The 25,189-nt window shown below is 42.6% G+C and overlaps 1 protein-coding gene across 1 annotated transcript in view; it reads left to right on the forward strand.

The window, feature by feature from the left end:
- Positions 1-25,189, forward strand: part of SCAPER (S-phase cyclin A associated protein in the ER) — a 346,678-nt gene that overhangs the window by 67,057 nt on the left and 254,432 nt on the right. Inside the window, exons 6-8 of the mRNA XM_077827620.1 lie at positions 6,570-6,670; positions 7,728-7,844; positions 20,239-20,399. Coding sequence (XP_077683746.1) covers positions 6,570-6,670; positions 7,728-7,844; positions 20,239-20,399 — 379 coding nt within the window. The remainder of the gene's footprint in view (positions 1-6,569; positions 6,671-7,727; positions 7,845-20,238; positions 20,400-25,189) is intronic.

Consider the following 25,189-nt stretch of genomic DNA (forward strand, 5'->3'; position numbering starts at 1 on the left):
CTCTCTGTCAGTCCTGTGTATTACCCACCAGATCATCCCTCCGTACAAATATTCGTACTTGAAATATTTTCTTTCTTCCCTTTTACTCTCTTGTTCCCAATCTCACTCTGCCCCTCCTTGTTTAATGTTTGGAAAACAAAGAAAATAGATTGTATACAAATATATTGGCGCTAAGAGAAATTAGGCTAGTGGTCAAGGTTTTCCTGAACTCAGTGAATGGATAATCTGTATTGACTCTCAGATACAATATGACAGACAAGTATTATCTAAACAAACAGTGTGTTCTTCTGTTGTCCATCATCAGGATGGGTTCATTTATCTTCCATTTCTTCATACCAGCGACAATTTCAGGGTTCTTCCATCTTAGTTTTTAGGGCCATTACATGTATTTTGATTAGTTTGACAACCCCAAAAACCACTGGGTCTTGAATTGATTTCTTACTAGAGTTGAACCTCTAGAAGAATGTTTATTCACACTTCATCTTCTAAAAGAAACAATCTGGAAGTTCTATGGCTGATCCTCCTTACGCTGTATTCAGAAAGACAAAGTGGTTCTGAAACATCACCCCAAAGCCTAGTGAGATGGTCACAGATTTTCATATTAACAAATATATAAGTCTCATGCTGTGTTATTCACAAGTCTTATCTATCCATGAAATGACGTGTCATAGGTTAGATATTTAAAAAGTTTTTAATACTGTTTGGAAAAAGGTCAGAGTTATTTGTAAATTTTCCTTTTATTTTTTTCCCTGTGGAGAAATCCAAATTTCAATTCAGAGGCTTTCCAAATGGTTTCTGGTTTGTATCTAGGCCTTTTATGATCAGGCTGGAGTCTCAATTCCAGACAGATTGAGGGCATTCTGTGAGACCTGTGGCTACACTGGCTGCCTCTATTAGAAATATGTCTATTTTTGAAATATGTTAGGCTGCGATGTGGAGTTCACACCTGCATGAAGTATTATTCTCTTGACTCTGAATATAGATCAGTTGCTCCTTTCAGTAGAGCAGCGCTTCAGTCTGTTTCTAAGTCAGCACTCCCTGGCCTCCTGTGATTGTGATTCTGCTGATTAGTCTCCTACACTGGTCTGCTGAGATAATTCGTTAAAGCAAAATGAAGGTTGCCTAGCAATACTTGGAATTCTCAAAATATATAGGGCCAAATTCTATTCTGTTACCCCAGTGTAAACCAAGAATGACTCGGTTGAAGTCAGCGAAGCGAATAGATGGAAAATCAGCGTGAGATTGGGTGGAGGCCTCTGCTGAGACACATTCATCATCTTTCCTCCACTCCTCTTTGCAGTCCCTTAATGGATGCTTTGATGAGGAAAGAAATTGAGAACAGTTATGGGATCTTGAACATTTGGATCCTAGATTGTCACAAGTGCTCCCAGTAGCTTTAACTACTAACAGTTCGGTGGTTTATGTGCATGGTGCAAGACTGCTACAGTGGAGGCAACATCTTTTGGAGAACTCCAGTTATTTGTGTATATTATATTGTTTTTCCCCCCCATCACACAGTTTTTGCCTTCTTCTTCTTTAAGGCCTCATGTTACTGTGATTTTTCATTGACTGAGAGTGGTTCAGTGGCACTCCATTAGATAGAGTAAAGGGATTACTTCCCTCCCCCCATCCTCCACTAAGATTAAACACACTGCTTTGGCAACTGTCCCTGACTAGGAAGCAAGAATCCAAACCAAACCCTCTGGGTTCTTCTAAGCATTTATAATTTGGCTGTCAAAAAAGTATCTCTGCACTGAAACTTGTTGTGCAAACTCTCAGCCTCAGGGCAATTTTTAAAACAAATGACTAAAACAAATATCTGATTGTCCTTTTCAAAATTAAATAGAAAGACAGAAGAGAAAAATACTAGGTTTGCCTCTTTTTTATGCAGGAATAACTGAAAATGGCACCTAATCTGACAAATATTTAATCCAAAATGTACGACATAATTACTCTGGGGAACTAACAACTTGTAGAAAAAACTCAATACCCATTTCCAGTCCTGAGAATGAACTGAACATTTGTGTCTTAATAGTGTTCTTTTCTCTGGTATGTTCTATTGGTGAGAATGGTGGGAAACTGTTCCATCTTGTGGTCTCCTTTCCCACCCCCCCACCTTCCCTGCATTTTAGTGTAGGGGAGTGAAACTGAGAAGCTTTGGTTTCAAAGTTGACTACATTTATATCTGAACAAACTAGACTCCTTTTTTCGAAAGGTACATGCAATAGGAACCAAATCATTGTAGATTTTTTTTTATACAGGGGACTAGAAACTGATTGAGTTTCCTTCCGCTCATGGAGTTTCTTCTTGATTATTCTATGGGAGATCCCTGTGTTTCTGCACAGCTTCTGGACCCACATGACTCATGTACGAGCAGGAGCTGTACGTCTATGGTATCTCCTACTGTTGCTGACCCTCTCCTGCCTTGACACCTCCCATCCTATCCCTTCAATGTATGTGTGTTGCACTCTGTGGTGGGTTAACCCATGTATGTTATTTCTGGCTTGGGTAAGAGGCATTAAATTACATCAGCAATCCCTGCTTAATTTAGGGGTCATGATAGATTAGACAGCAGGGTTGGGCTGTCTATCCACACCTATGAAGCCAGGTCCCTGCAGAGGACCTAGGGATGTGTTTCCATGGAATCAGACAGAAAAAGAGAACACTAGTAAATTTACTGTAGATATTTTGTTAAAATAATGAGGTCTTACTAATATTAGACATCCTTCCAGTGGTCTGCCACTAAGCCGTTGCTATGAAGTGAGGGGAGGCCATTTTTGTATGTGTGAATTATAGGGTGTGAGGCTCTAATGTCTAGAGACCTGTCCAATATTTATTCAAGGGTTGCCCTCTTTAATTGCCCACTGCTGAAATTAATGTCACCTTTTCAACTAACTAGAGAAACACTTCAATTAAATATATATTGTTTTCATTCCAGTTCAAAAATTCTACCATATTGATACTAAACTTGAAGGATGATGAGGTATTTTCATTATTTATAAAAACCTTTAAGATACAGGAAGCTGTATGAGATCACAGGACCACACATATACTGTTTTGCAAATGCATTATGGTAAGGCTTCTCCAAGGTGTTTAGGAAAGGTGGGGACATCCATGGAAAAGATTACCATGAGCCCCAAATGTAGGAAGAAGCAGCAGGGATTAAAATACGTATATATTTAAAAAAATGTGGTGGTGTTTGAAATGAAGCTAATGTGTCAGGACTGGAGGAAGGAAATACACTAAGGTAGAAAAAGAAAGCATGAAGAAGTCATTAGAATGATGCAGGGGGGAATTTTAATATTGTAGAAATTCTTCTGTTTCACATTTTCCTGTTGACATTGGTTTTAAGATCATCCCCTCAACTCCAACCTGTTTTCTTAGCTTGTAGTGGCCCTTTAAAAATCAGTATGAGTTACACTTGACCTTGAAAAATAATGGCATTTAAAATTGCCTTGAGTCTTGTGTAGCAGCAGTCTACCCCATAAAGGTTCCTTTTTGTCAGCACCTTCTCAAGTGGTACAAGTTTCCACTGCTTCAGCACCATAGGGTATATCTGCTACACTCAGTACAGTAGGTGAATTAGAGAGCCAAGACCCTAGGGCCCTGTGCAGTAGTATTGTGTATCAGGAGGACAAAGGGATGGCGCCAACCATCCTGCTGTATGCGCCAGTAACTAGAATTAATTACAAACCAATCGAATCCGTTGCAGCCAATTGGTAAACTAATTGGTAATTTTAGCTGTACATCTATATGTAGTTATCTGGATGCCTGTAACGGCGCTTTCAGAGCCACTTTTGTTCTGCTTCATTCTGCTTGACAAAATGGCCTTCATAGCTTTAGGGAGAAAGATGTGCATCAGTGAATATGGGGCCGCTCCAGCTGCTTGTCTTGTTTGTATTCCCTTGTTCGTAAAACATGACTCAGATTACAGCTGCATGGTACTGCTCTGATCATTTCTGATAAAGTGTAGCTAAACATTCCTTAAAATAGGTTGTTTAAGCCATTTATTGTATTTTCTTTGTGCCATCTAGCTTCAGAAATATAACTCATATTTGGATTAATTCCGTTTTTAATAGGGAAAATCTAAGTAGCAGACATGTTAAAATAAATTATACTGAATTAATCTTGCTTTCTATGCTCTTACTGTTAACGTTCAGTGCAAGATAATATGACTGATTTAAACTGAATTAGAAACCTAGACTTTTATTTGTGAAATTGGAAGAAGAGAGCTGGCTAAAACACATAATTTGTTTATTTCTTGTAGCAGACTTTTCTTACCAGTTACTTTGCAATGCCAATTATCTTTTAAGAATAATAAATAAAATGTTTTGTTTTTGTGACACTTCAAAATAAAGACAGCATAATGTTGATATAAAAGTTTTGATTTTTTATATATATTTGTAAATATTTACTATAATGCACGTTTAGACTGTCCAACAGATGTATTTGTAGTTATCTTTCATCTTTCTATGTATATGTATATATAAAGTCTCAGTGTTAACATTTTTTTTATTAGTATTTGTCAGAGAGTTCTTTCTTCCCTTCATTTTGGGTGAAAATTACCCCTGAGGGTAGTCCACTCCATGGACTATACACCACTTATGTCTCAGTTAAGTCCTATTTTGAGTGCTTAAGTGGGAGATAAGTGGTCCATAGGCCTTGTGCTGGTCTTCTGCACAGGACTGAATTGCATTTGCCTGAATTAAGTAGAAGAGAATAAGGAAGTCTGATTTAGATTATACGTATAGCTATCAGTTAAAAAAAGTGAAACAAGTAAGAGCTCATACCTAGGTAAATCTCCCACTGAAATTAGTGGGAAAATTGCCTGGGTGGAGACTACAGAATCAGGCCCTACTAGGGGAAATGGCCTTTTCAATTTTAACTGTTGTTTTCTGTGTTTAAGGGCAACCTTGACATAGTTAACACGCTTCCAAAGCTTGAATGAATTGGAAACCAGTGTGTACGGTGAATCATTTTCACAGTAAAGCTTATTAATAATTTTTGCTACTAGAAGGAAGTAAAGACTTTTAATTCTGTTTTGCTCAGTGTACATGATTATTGTGCCGCTAATTTTCTTCTTTAGATGTGAGAAATTATATTAGATTCATATTATAGGTCTGCAGTTGTAAAATGGTTATTCGTCAGTGTATACATGACTGGGTTCTATCAGATTAATCTGATCTTGCAAGATCTGTTCATTATCAATTGAATTCCAACATACTGTATCAGTCTGACTTCAAGCCATGAAAGGCAGTCATGGATGCAGCTTTCACTTTGTCTGACTGAAATAGCTGATTTTGAATCACTTAAGAAATGTAGGTAAATTCTTGAACAATTATATTTCATTCAACAGTGTCTTTCCAAAAAGATAATAGAATCACTTATCTATAAAAACAGGATGTGTAATCTGATCATTGGCTGTTATAAGGGCTAAATATGTAATTATTCTAAAGCCATGAATATGGGATTCTGTGATTTACAATTCTTAAAGTGCAGTTATTTTGAGAAAAGTGAATGTAAACTTTACATCCTGGGGTTCTGTGCTTAGTAGTGCTCTCAGTAACTTCACATCAAATATGTTCTGTTTACAAGTCAATTGCCAATGCCATAATCTCTCTCTGTATACTTTCTGCCTCTTAAACCATCACCAGTGATATTCTGTAATTACAGTATAATTTATAATTTTGTTGATGCTGAGGTTGAGTAGAATCTTATGTGGCAATATCACATATACATTCCATAATCTCCAGACAGACTAGTATTGCTATACACCAGCAGGATGTTCTGTGTGCCACAATTTAGGAATTCTGCGGAAGAGGGGTTCTCTCCTGTGGGCTACAGAGCTAGGTAGCGTGCTTTCTGCCTTCCCCAGCTGCTGATGTCCTAGGATTCATTAGAGTGGACTCTCTCCTGCTGACTTTACAAAATGTGCAGCCGCCCTCCCTAATCATTTTGCACTTTACACAGCCAAGTGAATCATTAATGTTCGTGCCATGTAGTTTTCCTATGCAGTTCATAAGTTTATCAAAACTGTATGCAAAATGTACTGCCCATAAACAGCATGTGATTTTTAAAAGATCATAACTTGTCAAATCAAAATCAAATTTCACTGAAGCATTCAGAAACACTTGTACTTAATGAGAGCTTTAACTTACATGCCAGATTTCAGCTTTCTGTCCTTAGCCGTTTTTTTTGCAGAGACGTTCAAAAAAGTCACAAGAATTATTTATAATAGGAAAAGTATTTTTAACTCTCCTTTAAGTCTGAACTGTTTTTGCTCAAGCCATTCAAAGGCTCCACTTACAAGCAGGGACCAAGACTGGTAAATTTCAGCTCCAAAAGTTTAATTTTCAGAAAGTTATCGGCAACTTGAAGCAGTGTCAGAATGGAAAATATTATGCAACCTTTACTAAAGCGGATGTTGCCACTTTCGTTGTAATAGAGTGAAATTTGTACTATCTGGTCAGGTTTTTTGCTGAGTTCTCCATTCTTCCAGTTTTGTCTCTTTCTTTGCCTTCCCCACCCCCATAAATACAAATACCTGATGTAGGTTGTTGTTCTTTCAGGAGGTTCTAATGATGCTAGATAACTATGTAAGAGATTTCAAGGCATTGATTGACTGGATACAGCTACAGGAAAAGCTAGAAAAGGCTGATGCTCAAAGCAGGTAATAAGATTTTTTTCTTTTCTTTTAATCTATTTCCTAATATTCTCTCAGGGTGAAATTCACCCTAGTGCAGAGGTCAACACAAGGACCTATGAGCCACTTAAGTCCTACTTAAGCAATATTGCCAGCTCCAATCATTAAAAAACCATGAACAGAGCCATATGAAATCATGGTATTTTTTAAAAAAAAAAAAAAAGTATTTTGGGTTCCTTTTATTTGCAGGCTAGTAAGTGAGAGCATACTCAGGTTCCCTGCTGTGCTTGTTCGGCCCACACAGAAGCCTGTGCTGCCATGTCTTTATTACTGTTTTTAGCCATGCTAGCTAGATTAAAGCTAGAGTGGGTATGCCAGTCTGTACTGTTATCACATCTCCTATTGCAGTGTAGACATACCGTTGGACTCCTAGGTCATTTGAATGACTGAAAATTTTACCTACTATCTATGAAAAAAGAGCAGCCTAACTGTTTATTTGGGTTCCTGTTTTCCCAAGGAAAGCTAAATTCTGCTTTCTATAAACAATTTCATAATACCCTGTTCTTCTCAGCGTCATCTGTGTAGGTGTCCCCACCTTGCAAAATCTCTTAAGTAATTATCTGAGAAGAAAAAGCTTAGAATTTAGGCTCCAATAACATCAACAATAATAATACCTAGCTCTTACATAGCAGTTTTCATCAGTAGATCTCAAAGTGCTTTACAAAGGAGGCTTATAAGCATCACTATCCCCATTTTACAGATGGGGAAACTGAGGCACAGAAAGGTGAAGTAACTTGCCGAAGGTCACCCAGTATTGCATTCAGATCAAGCCCATGCTTTTCCTTGCCCTATTGATTCCTTGCTTGGTTCCATTTTTGCATTAATCAATAGTTAACATATTATATATTACAACCACTGGCTGTGCCCACATTAGGCTAGTTCAGATAAAATTTCCCACTGTTGCTACATCACCAACATCCACTGATTTTGTTTTACTTCAAGTTGAAATAGGAATATCCATTAAAAAAATGTTGTAATGACTACTTAGGATTTATTCTTAATTCATTCTCTCCTGAATTTTTAGACCTACTTCATTGGCCTGGGAAGTAAAGAAGATGTCTCCAGGACGCCATGTAATACCAAGTCCATCAACAGATAGAATCAGTGTAACATCAAATGCTCGAAGAAGTTTAAATTTTGGGTATGAAAACAGATAATAAAGGCACTGAAGGAAAGCTAACTCATTTATTAAAAGGGTTCAGGGTTAACTCGTACATAATTTTCCTTTTGCAGCTAATGTATTGTTTTGGGTGTTATTTGCTAAGCCATATTTGAACCCAAATGTTGATATGTGTGAACATGAGAGAGAAAAATACCCAACACATTGTGTAAACAAAACAAAACCTACAATAGATGACCTATTTTTTTTCTTTTATTTAATCAGACATTTTATTCCTCTGCATTCCAATGACCTGATGATAAAAGCAAATCAATCTATTTCATGTTAACTGTTTAATAAGATTAGCAGCCATTTCCTTCTACAAAACAAAGGTCAAAATATATGTAATTAACATTTTAAAATTGCGTGTGTATGCACCTGTGTATGGCAAGCTGAGTGTGCAGGAAGTTAATGTTGATCACTAACAATTAATGTAAAATGAAATTGATTTTGATAAGCAGCAAAATTTATATTAGTCTGAAAGACAGAAAATATTTATAATAAAAATACTAAACCTCTTATTCAATTAAGTGCCAGTATGTGGAGCAAGCACACAAAAATTACATTTAAATTATTTAACTCTATTTCAGGGGAGCATTATCTTCACTAAAGCCCACATTTTGGAAAGCACTTAAGCACAAGCAGTAAGTCCATTCCTATACAGGACATGCTTTAACTCCAGCCCATTGGGACTTACTGCATGTGCTTAAGTGCTGGCTCATATAGGCCTCAATTCAGGAAAGCATTCCTTAACATTTAGAGTATTTATTCCACTGTGGTTCTAATGTTCAGCTGCTTTATATCAAATATTTCTAAATTAGTGTCAGAAGTTATGTTTGATAGAGAAATTTGTTACACTAAGAAGGAGCTATAATATTCAAAAATAAATATATCCATTTTAAGTATCTATCTGAATATCAAGTAGTCAGTTCTAATTTTCACAAAAAAGAAAACTAGAAAATCCTTGCCACTAAGACCAAACTAATAATTGTAAAACCTCTCAGTTAGTTAGGTAGTACCCATTATGCCTCTGGCATTTAGGGCACCGACAAAGCTCCACTCCTGTTGTTTCTGGCAAGTCTTTCAGTGGTTCCCCAGCTGTGCCCCAGGTTTTTCAGCTCACCTTCCACAGTTCTTCGCCATGTTGTTTTTGGGTGACGTCGTTTTTGCTTGCCTTCAGGTTTCCATCTTATTGCTATTCTGGTGATGGAATCAGTTTCCATCTGAAGCACATGACTAATCCATCTCCAACACCACCTAGTAATGATGGTGCTCATATCTTCTTAGTACTTCTCTGTACCAAATTATTATTGTATAAAGAAATTTGCAGCAAATTCAGCTATTAAATCAGGAGGTGTTTGGTGGCTTATGCCCCAGTCCTGGATTGAGAACTGTGTGGTACTCCTGTGGAGTCCTCAGTGCTGGACTGGGGACTTATTTGTATTGTAGCAGTGTCCTTGGTGTGTAACAGGGTTGAGTGATTGCTGGTCTCTCTGTTCTTGGAACATATCATGCAGGTCAATGAGCATATGAAGTTGGTATATTACTACTAACTTTTGGGAATGTTGTCCATCTGCTTACATAGAGGATGAAAATGACCAAGATGATAATGGGAGTAAATAAAAGCAATCAAACGAGGAGTGAAAAACGGGGAAATAGCATAAAAGCTCTTTAGACTAACAACCAACATAATAAAACTCTCTAGGAATGTTTTTCACTTAAGTCATTGTTATATATATATATATGTTCAGCTTTGCTTTTTTTTCCCCTCAAATAATAGTTTTAATTTTGTGTTTCTGGTTTTACCTTGTCACTAGCGCAGAGAGATGGTTGACAATTCCCATAAGTTATTAAGGCAAGACGGCAGCTAATGGAATGCTCTTATTTTGTCACCCTTTAGATATCTACATGCCTTCCTTTCTCTCTTTCTCATTCAGGGTATGTCTACATTGCAGTCAGAGGTGTAACTAGCATGTGTAGACATATCGGCTTAACTTTGATCCAGCTAGCTCAAATAACAATAGCAGTGAAACCATGGTAGCATGGATGGCAGTATTTTGTACAAACCCGTCTGCGACCCTGGCTATGTACTCGAGTGGCCAGCCCTGACTTCAGCCTAAGCTTTCTCCCCAAGCCTGGCTATTCCATGTCTATGTACCTAGTTCCTTCTGACTAGATGGCTACCTCTACCTCTGTTACAGCCTGCGGAGTTAAGAAATCACACCTGTTACAAGGAATCAGCAGGTGCAGCTGTGTTATATAAGATTGTGCTAAAAAAAGTCAGTCAAAAGGAAGATCCCTGCATCCATATAGACTTTTAAGATCAGAAGAGACCATCATCATCTTCTAATCTGACCTTCTGCACATCGCAGGCCACAGAACCTCACTCACCCGTTCCTGAAATAGACCTCTTACCTCTGGCTGAGTTACTGAAGTCCTCAAAACATGGTTTAAAGACTTCAAGTTACAGAGACTCCACCATTTACAGCAGCTTGAACCTGCAAGTGATCCGTGTCCCACACTGCAGAGGAAGGCAAAAAACCTCAGGGTCTCTGGCAATCTGACCGGGGGAAAAATTCCTTCCTGACCCCAAATATGGCAAATCAGTTGGACCCTGAGCATGTGAGCAAGCTTCAGCAGCCAGACACCTGGGAAAGAATTCTGTGTAGTAAATCAGAACCCTCCCCATCTAGCGTCCTATCACTGGCTGTTGGAGATATTTGCTGCTATCAATCACAGATCGGCTACATGCCGTTGTAGGCAATTTCATCATAACATCACCTCCATAAACTTAGCAAGCTCAGTCTTGAAGCCAGTTAGGTTTTTTGCTCCACTGCTCCCCTTAGAAGGCTATTCCAGAACTTGACTCCTCTGATGGAGGAACTTCACTCCTTGAACTAATTTCAAGCCTAAACTTGTTGATGGCCAGTTTATATCCATTTGTTCTTGTGTCCACATTGGTGCTCAACTTAAATAATTTCTCTCTCTCCCTGGCATATTATCCCTTTTAGGTATTTATAGAGAGGTCATACTTCCCCTCAGCCTTGTATAATGTGTGACAAAGTTCCTCCTCTGCCTTCATGGGTCCTGTGCTTATTGGCGGATTTGCTCGCCTCAGAGATTCACGGCCACCCTCAGTTTGGCCATTTTAGTGAACCCACAATCCAGGTCAACCCCTCCTGTGTCTGACTAGGAGTTGGGAGGTTTGGGGGGAACCGGGTCCACCCTCTACTCCGGGTTCCTGTGGGTTGCAGCTGTCTAGAATGCCTCCTGGAACAGTTGTGCAAGAGCTACAACTCCCTGGGCTACTTCCCCATGGTCTCCTCCCAACACCCTTCTTTATCCTCACCGCAGGACCTTCCTCTTGGTGTCCGATAATGCTTGTACTCCTCAGTCCTCCAACAGTATGCGTTCTCACTCTCAGCTCTTAGTGCCTCTTGCTCCCAGCTCCTCACACACATGCCACAAACTGAAGTGAGGTCTTTTTTAAACTCAGGTGCCTTGATTAGCCAGCCTTAATTGATTCTAGAAGCTTCTTGATTGGCTGCAGGTGTTCTAATCAGTCTGTCTCTCTTAATTGTTTCCAGAAAGTTCCTGATTGTTCTGGAACATTCCCTGTTACCTTACCCAGGGAAAAGGGACCTACTCAACCTGGGGCTAATATATCTGCCTTCTATCACTGTCCTGTAGTCATCTGGCCCGACCCTGTCACATATCCCCCCTGCCCTGCTCAACACCATGGGGTTGGGCAACTTGGGACGTCAGGCAGTATACTCGTGACAAGCTATCTGCATTGCCATGGTGGCTTCCAGCCCGGTGTTTTATGGTGAACTGGAAAGGTTGTAGGGACAGGAACCATCTGGTCACCCTTGCATTCTTCTCTTTATTTCGATGCATCCACTGGGGGGGTGCATGGTCGGTCACAAGGGTAAACCTTCATCCTAGAAGATAATAATGTAGTGTTTCTATGGCCCATTTCACAGCTAGGCACTCTCTTTCAACCACGGCATACTTCTGCTCTGTCGGGAGGAGTTTCCTGCTGTGGTAGAGGATTGGGTGTTCTTCATGTCCGACCATCTGCGATAGGACAGCTCCCACTCCTACTTCAGATGCATCTGTTCGTAAAATGAATTCTTTGTTGAAGTCTGGGGCTATAAGCATGGGGTTACTGCAGAGGGCTGTCCACAGATCCACGAATGCTTTCTCTGGGTATCTGTCCACTTCACCATATCTGGACGCCGGGCTTTTATCAGGTCTATCAGGGGACTTGCTCTGGTAGCAAAATGGGGAATAAATCGTCGGTAGTACCTCACCGCACCCAGGAATGCCCAGACTTGCTTTTTCCGATTCGGCTGGGGCCAATTTTGGATAGCCTCTAGTTTGTTTAGTTGGGGCTTGACCATGCCCCTTCCTACAATGTAGCCAAGGTATTTAGGCTCAGCTAGCCCTATAGCACACTTGGCTGGGTTGGCTGTGAGGCCAGCCTGTTTTAGCGTGTCCAGAACCGCTTCCACCTTTTCTAAGTGGATTTTCCAGTCGGGGGTGTGAATAATCACATCATCCAGGTATGCCGCTGCATAACTGGTATGGGGCCGTAGGAGCTTGTCCATAAGACGCTGGAAGGTGGCAGGTGCCCCATGCAGTCCAAAAGGAAAAAATGTATATTGAAACAGACCCTTTGGGGTAGAGAATGCCGTCTTTTCTTTTGCATCTTTGGCAAGGGGAATCTGCCAGTATTCCTTTGTTAAATCAAGGGTGGTCAAAAATCTGGCATTGCCCAGGCGGTCAACTAACTCATCGATACGGGGTATGCATCGAATTTGGATATCTCATTCAGCCGGCGAAGTCATTACAAAACCTAGTGGTGCCATCGGGTTTGGGCACCAACACAGTCGGGCTTGACCACTGTCTGTGGGACTCTTCAATGACTCCCAGCTCCAACATCCTTTTTACCTCTGCCTTGATCTCCTCCCTTTTTGCCGCTGGGACCTGATAGGGCCTTAAAGTTACCTTTGCCCCAGGGCCTGTGATAATATGGTGATATGCTTCGGTGGTCCGACCTGGTTTGGTCGAAAACACCTCCTGGTATCGGTTGATAATCTCAGTTACCTCCTTCTTCTGGTTTGGTGTCAGATTAGTGGATATCCTGATATGCTCCTGCATGTTATTTCCCTGGATTGGGGTCTCTTGGGCCACTACACAAGCCTCTTGTTGGTGCCAAGGCTTTAAGAGATTAATGTGATAAATTTGTTCTTGTTTCTGGCGTCCTGGTTGCCACACCTTGTAAGTTACTTCCGCCACGGGTTCAACCACCTCATTGGGCCAGAAGCTTGCTTTCTGCCCTGGGTACCAACTCCATCACCCGATCCCCTGGTTGGAACTGTTGGACTTTTGCCTGGCGATTGTAATGGGTTCACTGGGCCTCCTGTGCCTTTTCCAAATGTTCACGTAAAATAGGGGTGACCTGGGCTGTCCGTTCTCGCATCTGCAACACATGGTCAATTATATTTCTCCCCTCATTGGGTTCCTTTTCCCAGATTTCTTTTGCGATATCTAGTATGCCACGGGGGTGGCGTCCGTATAATAATTCAAAGGGGGAAAACCCAGTTGAGGGCTGAGGTACCTCCCGGATTGCAAACATAAGGTAGGGTAGTAGGGTGTCCCAATCCTTCCCGTCCCGACTTACCACTTTCCTTATCATTGCCTTGAGGGTTCGGTTAAACCTTTCTACCAGCCCATTGGTCTGCGGATGATAGACTGAAGTTCTCAGGGTATGTATATGGAGCAGCGTACAGAGGTCCTTCATTAGCTTAGACATAAATGGAGTACCTTGGTCGGTTAATATCTCCTTTGGTAACCCCACTCGGGCAAAGATCGCCACCAACTCTTTAGCTATCATTTTAGAGGCCGTGTTCCGCAGGGGGATGGCTTCCGGGTAGTGAGTAGCATAATCCAGAAAGACAAGTATATATTGGTGGCCCCGGGCTGTCTTCAGGGGTTGCACAAGGTCCATTGCTATTCGCTTGAAGGGGACCTCTATGATGGGAAGGGGTACTAAAGGTGCCCTCAAGTGGGGACGGGGACTGTGCAGCTGACACTCCGGGCAGGACACACAGTACCTCCGCACTTCTTCATGTACTCTGGGCCAGAAGAATCGTCGCAGGACCTGTACCAGGGTCTTCTCTATCCCCAAATGCCCCCCAAAAAGATGACTATGGGCAAGACTTAATACAGCATTCTGGTGTGTTTGAGGTACTAGGATCTGCTGTACCTTCTGCCCTCATACTGGTGCAACCCGGAATAAGAGATTCTTCTTCATTATGAAGTATGGTCCTGGTCCCTGGGTTTTCCCTTCCATGGGGACCCCATCTATTTCGGTCACCTCCTTCCTAATGTTGTCGTACCTTGGGTCTTCAGCCTGGTCCCATCCAAAATTTCCTCTCCAAGGGCTAATCTGCCGGAGATCTAGGGGGCCAGTCCCTGTCCCCTCTACTGGTTTAGAGTCGTTAGGGTGTGGGTCAGACTCGGGTGCTTCTCCCTCCTGGGTGGCCTCCTTTTCAGCTGCTCGGGTCCGCCTACCTACGAGAGTGAACCTCCGGCTTTGGGCCATTATTCAGGTTCCCAAGGCCTTAGTTGCCCTCCTTTCCCTTTTCGATTTTCTACCCTCTCTGGGAGTGGAGAACAAATCTGGAGATATATCAGAGAAGATTGTGGGTTGACAGTCTACTGTGGATGCCTCACTGACTTCAGGGTTTGCCCCTTTCTCTAATTCCCCTACCAGGAGTGAGTCTTCAAACCCTGGGAAGTTCCTACCTATGAGCACTGGGTATGGGAGTTTAGGGACTACACATGCTGCTATCTCAGTATTTATTCCCTGAATCTTGATTTTTACTGGGATGGTGGGGTAATAACCAGCTGTCCCATGGATGCATGTTATCCCTGTACGCTTAGCCCACAGCAGCTGACTATACTTCACGAGCTTCCCTGAGACAAGATGATAGCACTCCCCGAATCAACCAGTGCCGTGGTCTCTACCCTATTTAGCTTCGCTGGTCTGGTGTACATATGTGGGGTTAGTGAGACCCCCACAAGGTGGATTAGGGAGCATGGGTCTGCCCAGTTCCCCAGGTTACACTGCATAGGCTCCTCAGCATTGGGACACTGTGCAGCTATGTGTCCCCACTCCCCGCAGGTGTAACATCTGTATGGAGCCCTAGGCGCTCCTCGGTCTCTTGGTTTGGGCGGTATAACATCACGATCCTCTTCCCCCTCAGTGCTCCGACTCTGTGGCTTCTCGTGGGCCTTCAGCCCCTCTCTTTTTCCACCTGGGCTCTCCTGGTGGCACAGTCACCAGAGCTCTAGGGCTTGGTGCTGCTAGTTTAACCCGGGGTGCTTCTTCCTGAACTGGTCGAGTCAGCTCCCTCGCCGTCCTTCGCTTTTCTACCATCTGTGACCATAGGTGGAGAGTTCGTTCTGGCTTACCCAGGCGCGAAGGTCTAGTGGTAGTCCTCTCGTACCGGTCGATGACCAGAACCTCTAGTATCTCCTCCGGACTCCAGGACTCAGTTCGTAACCACTTTTGTGCGAGATGGATGAGGTCATATAACTGGGACTGTGGAGTTTTGTTTTCCTGGTATCTCCACTCATGATATCGCTGGGCCCGCACTGCGGTCGTTACCCCAGATCTGGCCAGGATCTCTGCTTTCAGCTGGGGGTATTCTGCTGCAGCCTCTTCAGGCAAATCATAGTAGGCCTTCTGGACCTCCCCAAACAGGAAGGGAGTGAGGATGCCAGATCACTGTTCTTGGGGCCAAGCCTCCCGCAGGGCTTTCCTCTCAAAGGCCAGGAGGTATTCCTCTACATCATCCTCCCCGCATCATTTTCTGCAGCCAATTGCGGGCCTGCATGATCTGCATCCCATCATGGCCGCGGTTCAGCTCTGTAAGGGCCCTTACCTGGTTTACCAGTTGCCGCAACGTAGCCTGGTCTTGAGCAGCCTGGTCCATCAGCAAGCGATTAGTCTCTTGCTGCAGCTGCACTGTCTCCTGTTGGGTGGCTGCCTGGTGACGGGTAGCCTCCTGCTGGGCAGCCGTGGCTTGTATCAGTGCCCGCATTATGTCCTCCATTGTGGTGGGGAAAAAAATTTAAAAAAAAAAAAAAAAAGGGAGAGGGTTTATACAACACCCTCCTTCTTCTGCCGCGCTGTGTACACCAGATCCCACTCCTGACACCAGTTGTGACAAAGTTCATCCTTTACCTTGGTGGGTCTTGCGCTTATTGGCGGATTTTCTCGCCTCAGAGATTCACGGCCGCCCTCAGTCTGGCCATTTTCGTGAACCCACAGTCCAGGTCAACCCCTCCTGTGTCTGACCAGGAGTTGAGAGGTTTAGGGGGAACCCGGGCCTGCCCTCTACTCTGGGTTCCAGCCCAGGGCTCTGTGGAATGCAGCTGTCTAGAGTGCCTACTGGAACAGCTGTGCAACAGCTACAACTCCCTGGGCTACTTCCCCATGGTCTCCTCCCAACACCTTCTTTAGCCTCACCATAGGACCTTCCTCCTGGTGTCTGATAATTCTTGTACTCCTCAGTCCTCCAAAAGTACGTGTTTTCACTCTCAGCTACTAGTGCCTCTTGCTCCCAGCTCCTCACACGCACGCCACAAAATGAAGTGAGCTCCTTTTTAAACTCAGGTGCCCTGATTAGCCAGCCTTAATTGATTCTAGCAGCTTCTTGATTGGCTGCAGGTGTTCGAATCAGCCTGTCTCTCTTAATTGTTCCCAGAAAGTTCCTGATTGTTCTGGTACCTTTCCTGTTACCTTACCCAGGGAAAAGGGACCTACTCAACCTGGGGCTAATATATCTGCCTTCTATCACTGTCCTGTAGCTTTCTCCCGCCCACTTCCCGGATCCCAATAGGATCATAGTCCTGTAGCCATCTGGCCCGACCCTATCACAAATGGTACTAACACTTCTCTGTCTCTACTAGAAATCCCTCACGTGATGCATCCTAGGACTGCATTAGCCTTCTTCACGGCCGTATCATATTGGTGTGATGATGTATCCATAATTGCAGATCCTGGCACTCTGTTATAGTGAGAGAATTGGGTGCTCTTTCTTGTGTATGCCTGATGTGATTTTCTACAGGGACAAAGTCATCCTGCATATATATTCCTGTTCTTTCTGAGTTTTGAAAGTAATCGTCTTCGAGTGATGGTCCCTATGTGTATTCCATACGTGGGTGTGCATGCGCACCATGTGCTTGATTCCGGAAGTGTTTCTTAGCAGTGCCTGTTATCCTGCACATGCGCAGTGCATCTCCTCATGCTCTCAGCTGAGGGTATAAGAGGTAGTACGGGTCGATGCCTTCCCGTTCCCTCTTACTGCCACATGGCCTGAATTGGGACCCACTGTTCCTTTGTGCTTTTAATCTGCTAAGAGAGTTATTCTTGTTTGTATGTAGATATTTTTACAGTTAGTAAGTTATGTTTGCCTAGTGTAGTAGTTCTTTTTCCCCGTTCAGGGACCGTCCCCTCCTCCCGGGTACTATGGCCAGGATCCTGGGCTTCAAAAACTCTCTCCTGCTTGTGCTCTTTCTCCCTGAGCATGCTGCACCATCTGTAAGTCTTTCCTGCCCAGGACTAGGGAAGTCTGCGAGCTCTGCCTTCACAAATACCTTATGCAGCCCCAGGTGTCTTCGGATCCTGTCCCAGTAGACCCACCTGTACAGCGGTCACTACTGGTGGTGAGCGTCCCTCTGAGCTCTGTGTATGGCTCGGAACCGGCTGTACGGAAGGTCAAGGACAGGTCCTGGCATGAGAGCAAAAAACACTCACTGGCACAAGAGCAGATCTCCAGAGAGGACTGCTCACAAGTGCAGCATTTCCTCCCTGAGCCAGGTTGGGTGAGATGTGGTGTGCAGATCTGGCCAGACCGGCACTCAAGATCCCACAGATGGAAGACAAGGCCAAACGCAAATGGGATCTGGCAGTACCAGTGGTCATCTTGGCACCCAAGTTTCCAGAATGCTCACCAGCATGCGCAACACCACCTGCTCTGCCAGTGCCCATGCACCTGCCAGACAGACCGGCCACATAGACTCCACCAGGCTACTCAGGTGTTTCTCTCAGCATTTCGCGGGTTCCTGGCTGCATGGAGACATTCCTGATGACAGAGGAGTTAATTCTTCCCTATATGGAATACAGACAGGGACCACATATCTTGAAGAATCTCCAGTTACAGGTAAGTAACCTCCTCCTATTTGTATTTCACCTTATTCAAAATATTGTTCTGAATGGGTTTTTTCCCCAAAACCAAATGCAGAAAAGAAAAAGTCATGGCATATCCTTTATGTATTGTGACAGGGTCGGGCCAGATGGCTACAGGAAAGTAATAGAAGGTAGATATATTAGCCCCAGATTAAGTAGGTCCCTTTTCCCTGGGTAAGGTAACAGGGAAGGTTCCAGATCAATCAGGAACCTTCTGGAGACAATTAAGACAGACAGGCTGATTAGAACACCTGCAGCCAATCAAGAAGCTGCTAGAATCAGTTAAGGCAGGCTAATCAGGGCACCTGAGTTTAAAAAGGAGCTCACTTCAGTTTGTGGGGTGCGTGTGAGGAGCTGGGAGCAAGAGGCACTAGGAGCTGAGAGTGGGAACACATACTGTTGGAGGATTGAAGAGTACAAGCATTATCAGATACCAGGAGGAATGTTCTGTGGTGAGGATAAAGAAAATGTTGGGAGGAGGCCATGCGGAAGTAGCCCAGGGAGTTGTAGCTGTTGTACAGCTGTTCCAGTAGGCACTCTAGACAGCTGCATTCCACAGGGCCCTGGACTGGAACCCAGAGTAGAGGGCAGGCCCAGGTTCCTCCCCCCAAACCTCCCAACTCCTGGTCAGACACAGGAGGAGTTGACCTGGACTGTGGGTTCACGAAAACGGCCAAACTGAGAGCTGCCGTGAAGCTCCAAGGCGAGCAAATCCGCCAATAAATGCAAGACCCACCAAGGTAGAGGAGGAACTTCGTCACAGTGTATAGATCACTGCAATTCTGTCCATCTACAAAAGCAGAATTTAGGCAGTCAGACTCTGATCTTTCTTAAGGATGGAAGAACGGCCCCCAATATCTACAATTTATCTTTGCAAGGTAAGTAATAGAAACCTTCAAAGTAGCATGGGTCCATGGATTTATTTTAGCTAGATGTACAGTGGAAGCTTAGAAAGTGTGATGGATCCATGAATTTGTGTATATTCTATATTTATAGCAGAAGCCCATAACACAGCAGTCTGTGCTTGGCTAAGCTCATAGCCCTTTCTACACAAGGCATCGTGGATTCTTGGGCAGAGAACAGGGAGACCTCTTTGCGGGCATTGTGCAATTGGCTACTTGGTGCTCCCCAAACACTTTTTTAATGCTTTACAAACTTGATGTCTTTCCATCAAAGGATGCCGCATTTGGGAACCATGTTCTCTAATCACCAAAGTGCTGAGATCTTTCCTCAATTATTAGTTCCCTTTTAATTTTTAATTTAATAGTTTGTTTGAGACTTTGGCTTCTTGTTGAATTAAAGTTCCACTGCTGTCTGTGTATGGAGAAAGTGTAAACAGTCTGACTCTGGGCCTTTGTAGCTACAGCACTACTTGCTTCTTCTCTCTGAAATTATTTTGTATAATAGGGAATGCTAAACAGGACTCATTCATCTGAGCCATTGGTAAGCTAGGATCCAAAAAGAATGTTTTTTTAATCTGCTAGTTCTTTTCTGTGTCCTGGTTTCCACTGTTGCTGTCACTCACCCTTTAGGTCAGTGAGAGAAGTTTTGTATGTTTTTTCCAAGTTAAATATCAAGAAGATTTTCCACTCTGGAAATTGTGTAAGTATAGAAAGAGAGATGGAGGCAAGAATAAGAGCTTTCTATTGGTTGCCAACAGGTGCCATTTTTTTAGAGCCACCCTTTAATCTAAGGTTTCAGAGTAGCAGCCGTGTTAGTCTGTATGCGCAAAAAGAAAAGGAGTACGTGTGGCACCTTAGAGACTAACCAATTTATATGAGCATAAGCTTTCGTGAGCTACAGCTCACTTCATCAGATAAATACAGTGGGGAGATTTATATACACAGGGAACATGAAACAATGGGTGTTATCATACACACTGTAACGAGAGTGCTCAGGTAAGGTGTGATGAAGTGAGCTGTAGCTCACGAAAGCTTATGCTCAAATAAAATTGTTAGTCTCTAAGGTGCCACAAGTCCTCCTTTTCTTTTTTCTTTAATCTAAGCCACCGAAAGCCAAAACAAAAGAAATGAACAGGTAAGAAATTCTCCGATAAACTGTTCCATTATTTGATCAGAAAGTGTTACATCTATGAATTATTTTTTTACTTAGGAATCCATCTGTGACCATTGCAACCACTCGTCAGGCTCCTTCAGGTGTAAGTTGGGCTGATAAGGTGAAAGCTAACCATGGAGCTAAAGCTGCCACTCCAGAGCTAGCAACTACACAAACCTGCATGCCAACACCAGTGCAGAAGTCATCACGGAGAAATGGCAAGTGTCTTTCAGTGAGCTATTATCTAAAATTATTGTTATGGCCCAGCTATTGAAAAGTTAGTTCAATGTGAGATGAATTATTTCATAACAAAAATAAATCGTCAAAATCACAACTTTGTTGTTAGAGTACACCAATTTAGTTTTACATAAAATAACAGTAAAATTAAATTAATGATCAAAATGTAGGTTCTTTCAGCATTGCTTTTTCAATGCTGCTGTTGAAGTTGAGGAAGATTTCCCTCAGTAAATGTGTTTTTTCAAGTGCTGATAACTTTGCATTGACTAGTAACCTACCTGACACCTCATATAGGAAAAAAAACTGTGACTAAACTTTTGGTTTAATGAAACTACTATTTACCTTTCTTTAAAACACCTTCAGAGGTTTGTTTTCTAAACTGCTTCATGGACATCAGGGATCACAACTTAAAAGCAAAAAGTGTTTTGATTCTCAGGTTCAGAAATGTACAAATGGCCCCGAAAGAATAATCTTTGATATTTTCCAAAAGAGCTTGAAGATGTGTGTCCACAGAGACTCACGCACTAGACCTATGCTAAAGAAGTGATAATGGATGGCTTGTTCTTTCTCTGAAGAGTTGCCACACTATATTGTAGTTCCTTTCCCTTTGTTTAAAGAGTGTCCTTGGAGAAGCTTTTAATTCACAGCCTTTTGCTCTAGAAAAGATCGTTTCACTGGAAATAGTAAAAAAAAAAACCAGAGAAAAACTTTGCCTTTTGCTTTATGAACTTTCTCTCTCTCTCTCTCTCTCTCTCTCTCTCTCTCTGCCAGCATATATTGGGGCCTTGGAGTTTTCTCCAAAGATTGTTTTCCCCATTTATCTTTTAATTTATTGACCCAGTTTTCCTTATGCAAACACAGCGTTGAGATAGAGGAAGTGGATATCCCTCCCCCCCCCCCAATAATTTAGAATCCCATTTCTAATATATATAGTATCTTAAAGAAAAACTACTAGAAAAGAAAGACATACACTTAGTGTTGGTAGTAAAAATTATGCACCTTATATAGATCTGTACATTTCCATGGTGTTTTACAAAGGTCAAACGTGTTTACAGCCTCAAAGTATCTTACAATTTAAATTAACTCAGTTTTGTAACTGCAGTTTCATATGGTCAGAAAAGAACAGTCGAAAGCTTACTCATTTCTTGTCTCACATCCATTTTGTCCTGCTATTTTATTAGTCTATCTCCCTGAGCATCATTTTAAAATTACCTCCTGTCTCTAGTGTCACTTCTACTCAACAGTTTTTTTGTTTTTGGTCTAGCATTTTTATGTATTCTTGACATCATATGTATAAAATGGAAAACTGATAAATTGCAGCTACGACATGACAGGACTCCAGTGTGGCATATGATTTCTTTCAGTGATATATGTGATTTTCATATAAAAATAAAATTAATTAATGTATAGGAGAAGTGAGGAGCAGCAGATATCACCAGCTTTTTTTTTGGACATATATGAACTATACCTCATACAGTAGCTGAAGAAGTCTGATTTATGCCCAGGAGACTGAGCATTCTGACCCATATTAGAGCTGCAGTACTTTGAGACTGCTGTGAAAAATGGAAAACTTTGAAGGAAATCATCTCAAACTACAAGTTTTAAATGAAATGTGTCTGTTTTAAAACACTTTACAGATTCTTTACTGTCATGAGGTGCCATCTCCTGAGGAACAAAATAAAGGAAAACTACACTCAGCATAAGAATATTTACATGCTGGAAGGGAGAGAAGTGCAGTCTGTTGCTGCTTGATCTAGTATATGCCAACTTTTGAGTTGCATACTGGAAAAGGTTCCTATAAGATGATGAATCTATTTAGATTGTAAACTCCTTGGTTAGGGACTGGGTTTATACCATGCCAAACATTATGGGTTCTGTATGATTGTGGTCTCTAGACACTACCGCATTACAAATAATAGACTGAAGAGTTTGGTGGTGAGCAGACAGTAAGATAGGAATTCCTATCTAAGGAATAGGAAAAGGGGCTATAAATTCCGACCTTTCTGAGAGCCCACTACTGGAGGAAATACAATGATTTTCAAAGCTTGGTCTGTTTGTGAGAATTGTGTATTTTTTTTGTTTCCAATTGTTACATTTTTGTAACTAAAAATTGAATGTTTTTTGGAAATCAGCTACTACTTGTGTTTGAAGTGTACCACCACTGCTTCATATCTACCTGTTACTGACAGCATCTTTGATTACAACTCTTTCAGCTTTAATAAAGATCTAATTTATTTCTCATTATCTCGGCAAAAAGAAAACGCATCTATCATACCTCCCCATCTCTGTGGATTCCCATTCTTGGGTGCATCCTTTCAGGATGTGATTCTTTGCTTCCATAACTTCAAATTTCTGGGTCGTTGAAGCACCTGTCATACATCTATTAAAAAAATACCACAGTAATTATATAGTAGAAGCGAGGCTGAAGGAACTTGTTGAAGAGCACTTTTCATTCCTCAGCACATCAATTCACAGAAGCATAAGCAAAGGACACTGTGTCTGAAAGGGAGAGGAGTGATGAAAGACAAGCCATGCAAAAGGATATTTATATTGTCCTGATAAAAGTGACAGGCTGTTCTCTCAAAGAAACACACATTAAATAAAAGGTTGATAATAGAAAGAACGGGTTTACAGCTATCATTTGAATTGCTTCTTGTAGCCTGCAACTAAATGAGAATATGTTTAAATGTTGTGTTTAAGTTTGAATTAGCTTCTTCTCTATAGTTCGTAAAACAGATGCAGCTGACTTAGATTTGGCTATTAATGTTGCAGAACAGATGCTGGCTGAACATCCCAGGAGACGGAAGAAATTCTTACTTCATAGGAGCAAGAAAAGAGGTGGGACTATCTTGTTCAGAGAAATCCACGGTCTTAAAAAGAAGCTCAAGAGGGGCTGTAGACTCTTCCTATAGCAGTGGCATATGGGTACCATGCTTGTACAGAAAACACTTTGTGCTTAAGACTTAAGCACAAAGTACCAGGGAATGGTTACTTCTTGTTACACTACCTAAATTTTGATTCTTCTATTGGTGCACCAGCTCATGCTGAGTACAGATTGTACTCAGTACAGTTACTCAGTATTGTACTGAGTACGCTCATTGTTGAAATACTTGAGAGGATTTGTACCCTGCATCTTAGTTTTATTGGACCATCTAAAGGGCCCTGCTCTGTCACTGATATTGCTGAGCCACTGAACAGTCTCTGAGTCCTCCTGGGGCAAACTTGTAGGTGTATCGATGAGGATTTGGGTTTCCTCTTTCTTTTTCTAGGGCACGTCACAGTCTTAATCCATATCAGGATTTTTCATCAACAACCTGTGTCTTCAACACTTCAGGGTTTCAAGCCCTGTTTACTCCCCTCACCCAATCTTTCCATCTGTGAACTTTGGCTCAGCATGCTATCACTGCATGTCACAGGGTGCACCTGTCACCACTGGGCTGATGTCTCCTCCTGGTCACTCTGAGGATTAGCTCTTGAGGCCGACACTCCCATCCACAGATTGCACACCATCACTCCGATTCTGGTCTCCTCTCTCTCCAGGACCCTCAGTATCTCCTTCGTGACTTAGGCCTCTGGCTAGGTCACTCAGCATTCCCCCTTCCGGGGTTCAGTCCATCAGCAGTCCTAGGCAGCCTCCCATTCACTGCCTCAGTTCTACACCACACCCTTTTGTGGCTGGTAGGGGAACCTGGGCCCACCGTCTTCTCTTGGTTCCAGTCCAGGGACCCTCAGCTCAGCGGTTCTGGACTTCCTCTCTCTGCCTTCACTGCTCCTTCCCTAGATTGCTTCCTACATTTTGGTTCCCTTTCTCTCTCTGCATGTACCAGCTCCAAGAACCCTCCTCCCCCTTTCAAGGGAGTGACTGCTGTGTGCCTTCCTGCAGCCTTTCCCAGCAGCCTCCAAGCACTCCTCCCTCTTCCCAGGGAACGAATGCCCTTTTTCAGCAGCCCCAGTCTGTAGCCCTCTACCTGGCTTTATAGGCCCTGCCTGTTCCTGCACAGGTTGGCTTGCTTGCAATCACTTAGTTCTCTGTCCTGGCTCCTCCTTCAGGTGCAGCCTGGGCACTTAATTGGCCTACCCGGCTATCTTAACCCTGGACAGTCCTGCGTGGGATGGAGACCCCATCATGCCACACTTCACCATGTCACTTGTCTCTCTTTTTCCACCTTGCTTACAGATGTGTAAGAAGGAAGATGTACCAGAAGCTTTTCTTTAAGTTTGCCTATTGTAGAGAGAGAATATCCTTTATGGACATGCGTAACTACTGTGGAAAGGTGGAGCTTGCAAAATCATTTTCAATCTCTGTGGCGCATGCTCTAAGACCTGAAATGCCCGTGTTACTTGCCTGTGTCAAGGTTTCAATTCCCTTAGTAGTATAATGTGCTATCCCAGGGGACTTGGCACCAATTCTTCATAGAATGTGGCATCGCTGTCTTTAAAGCACCATGTTCAACCCATTTAAAGAAGTGACAGGTTATCTCCCAGTTTGTGACTTCTGCTGTCCTCAATACCTATTGGCAATCCCTAAAATCTTCAAGAACCCAGCTGTGAATAGTATGTAAACAGGTACGCAAGCCAAAAGATTCTCAGATACAACAATAGGAAATATTGCTATAGCAGAACAACTTTGATAGAGATGTGGTTCTTTGCAGCAATTTTGGTGCTTAACAGCACTGACCTGACACTGGCACTGGATGGAGTCCTCAGTTCCATGAGAGGCCTGAATGCACTGGACTGAATTCATTAGTAGATGACACAGCTGACAACACAT

Source organism: Eretmochelys imbricata, chromosome 10 (genome assembly GCF_965152235.1).
Source record: "Eretmochelys imbricata isolate rEreImb1 chromosome 10, rEreImb1.hap1, whole genome shotgun sequence".
NCBI lineage: Eukaryota > Metazoa > Chordata > Testudines > Cheloniidae > Eretmochelys > Eretmochelys imbricata.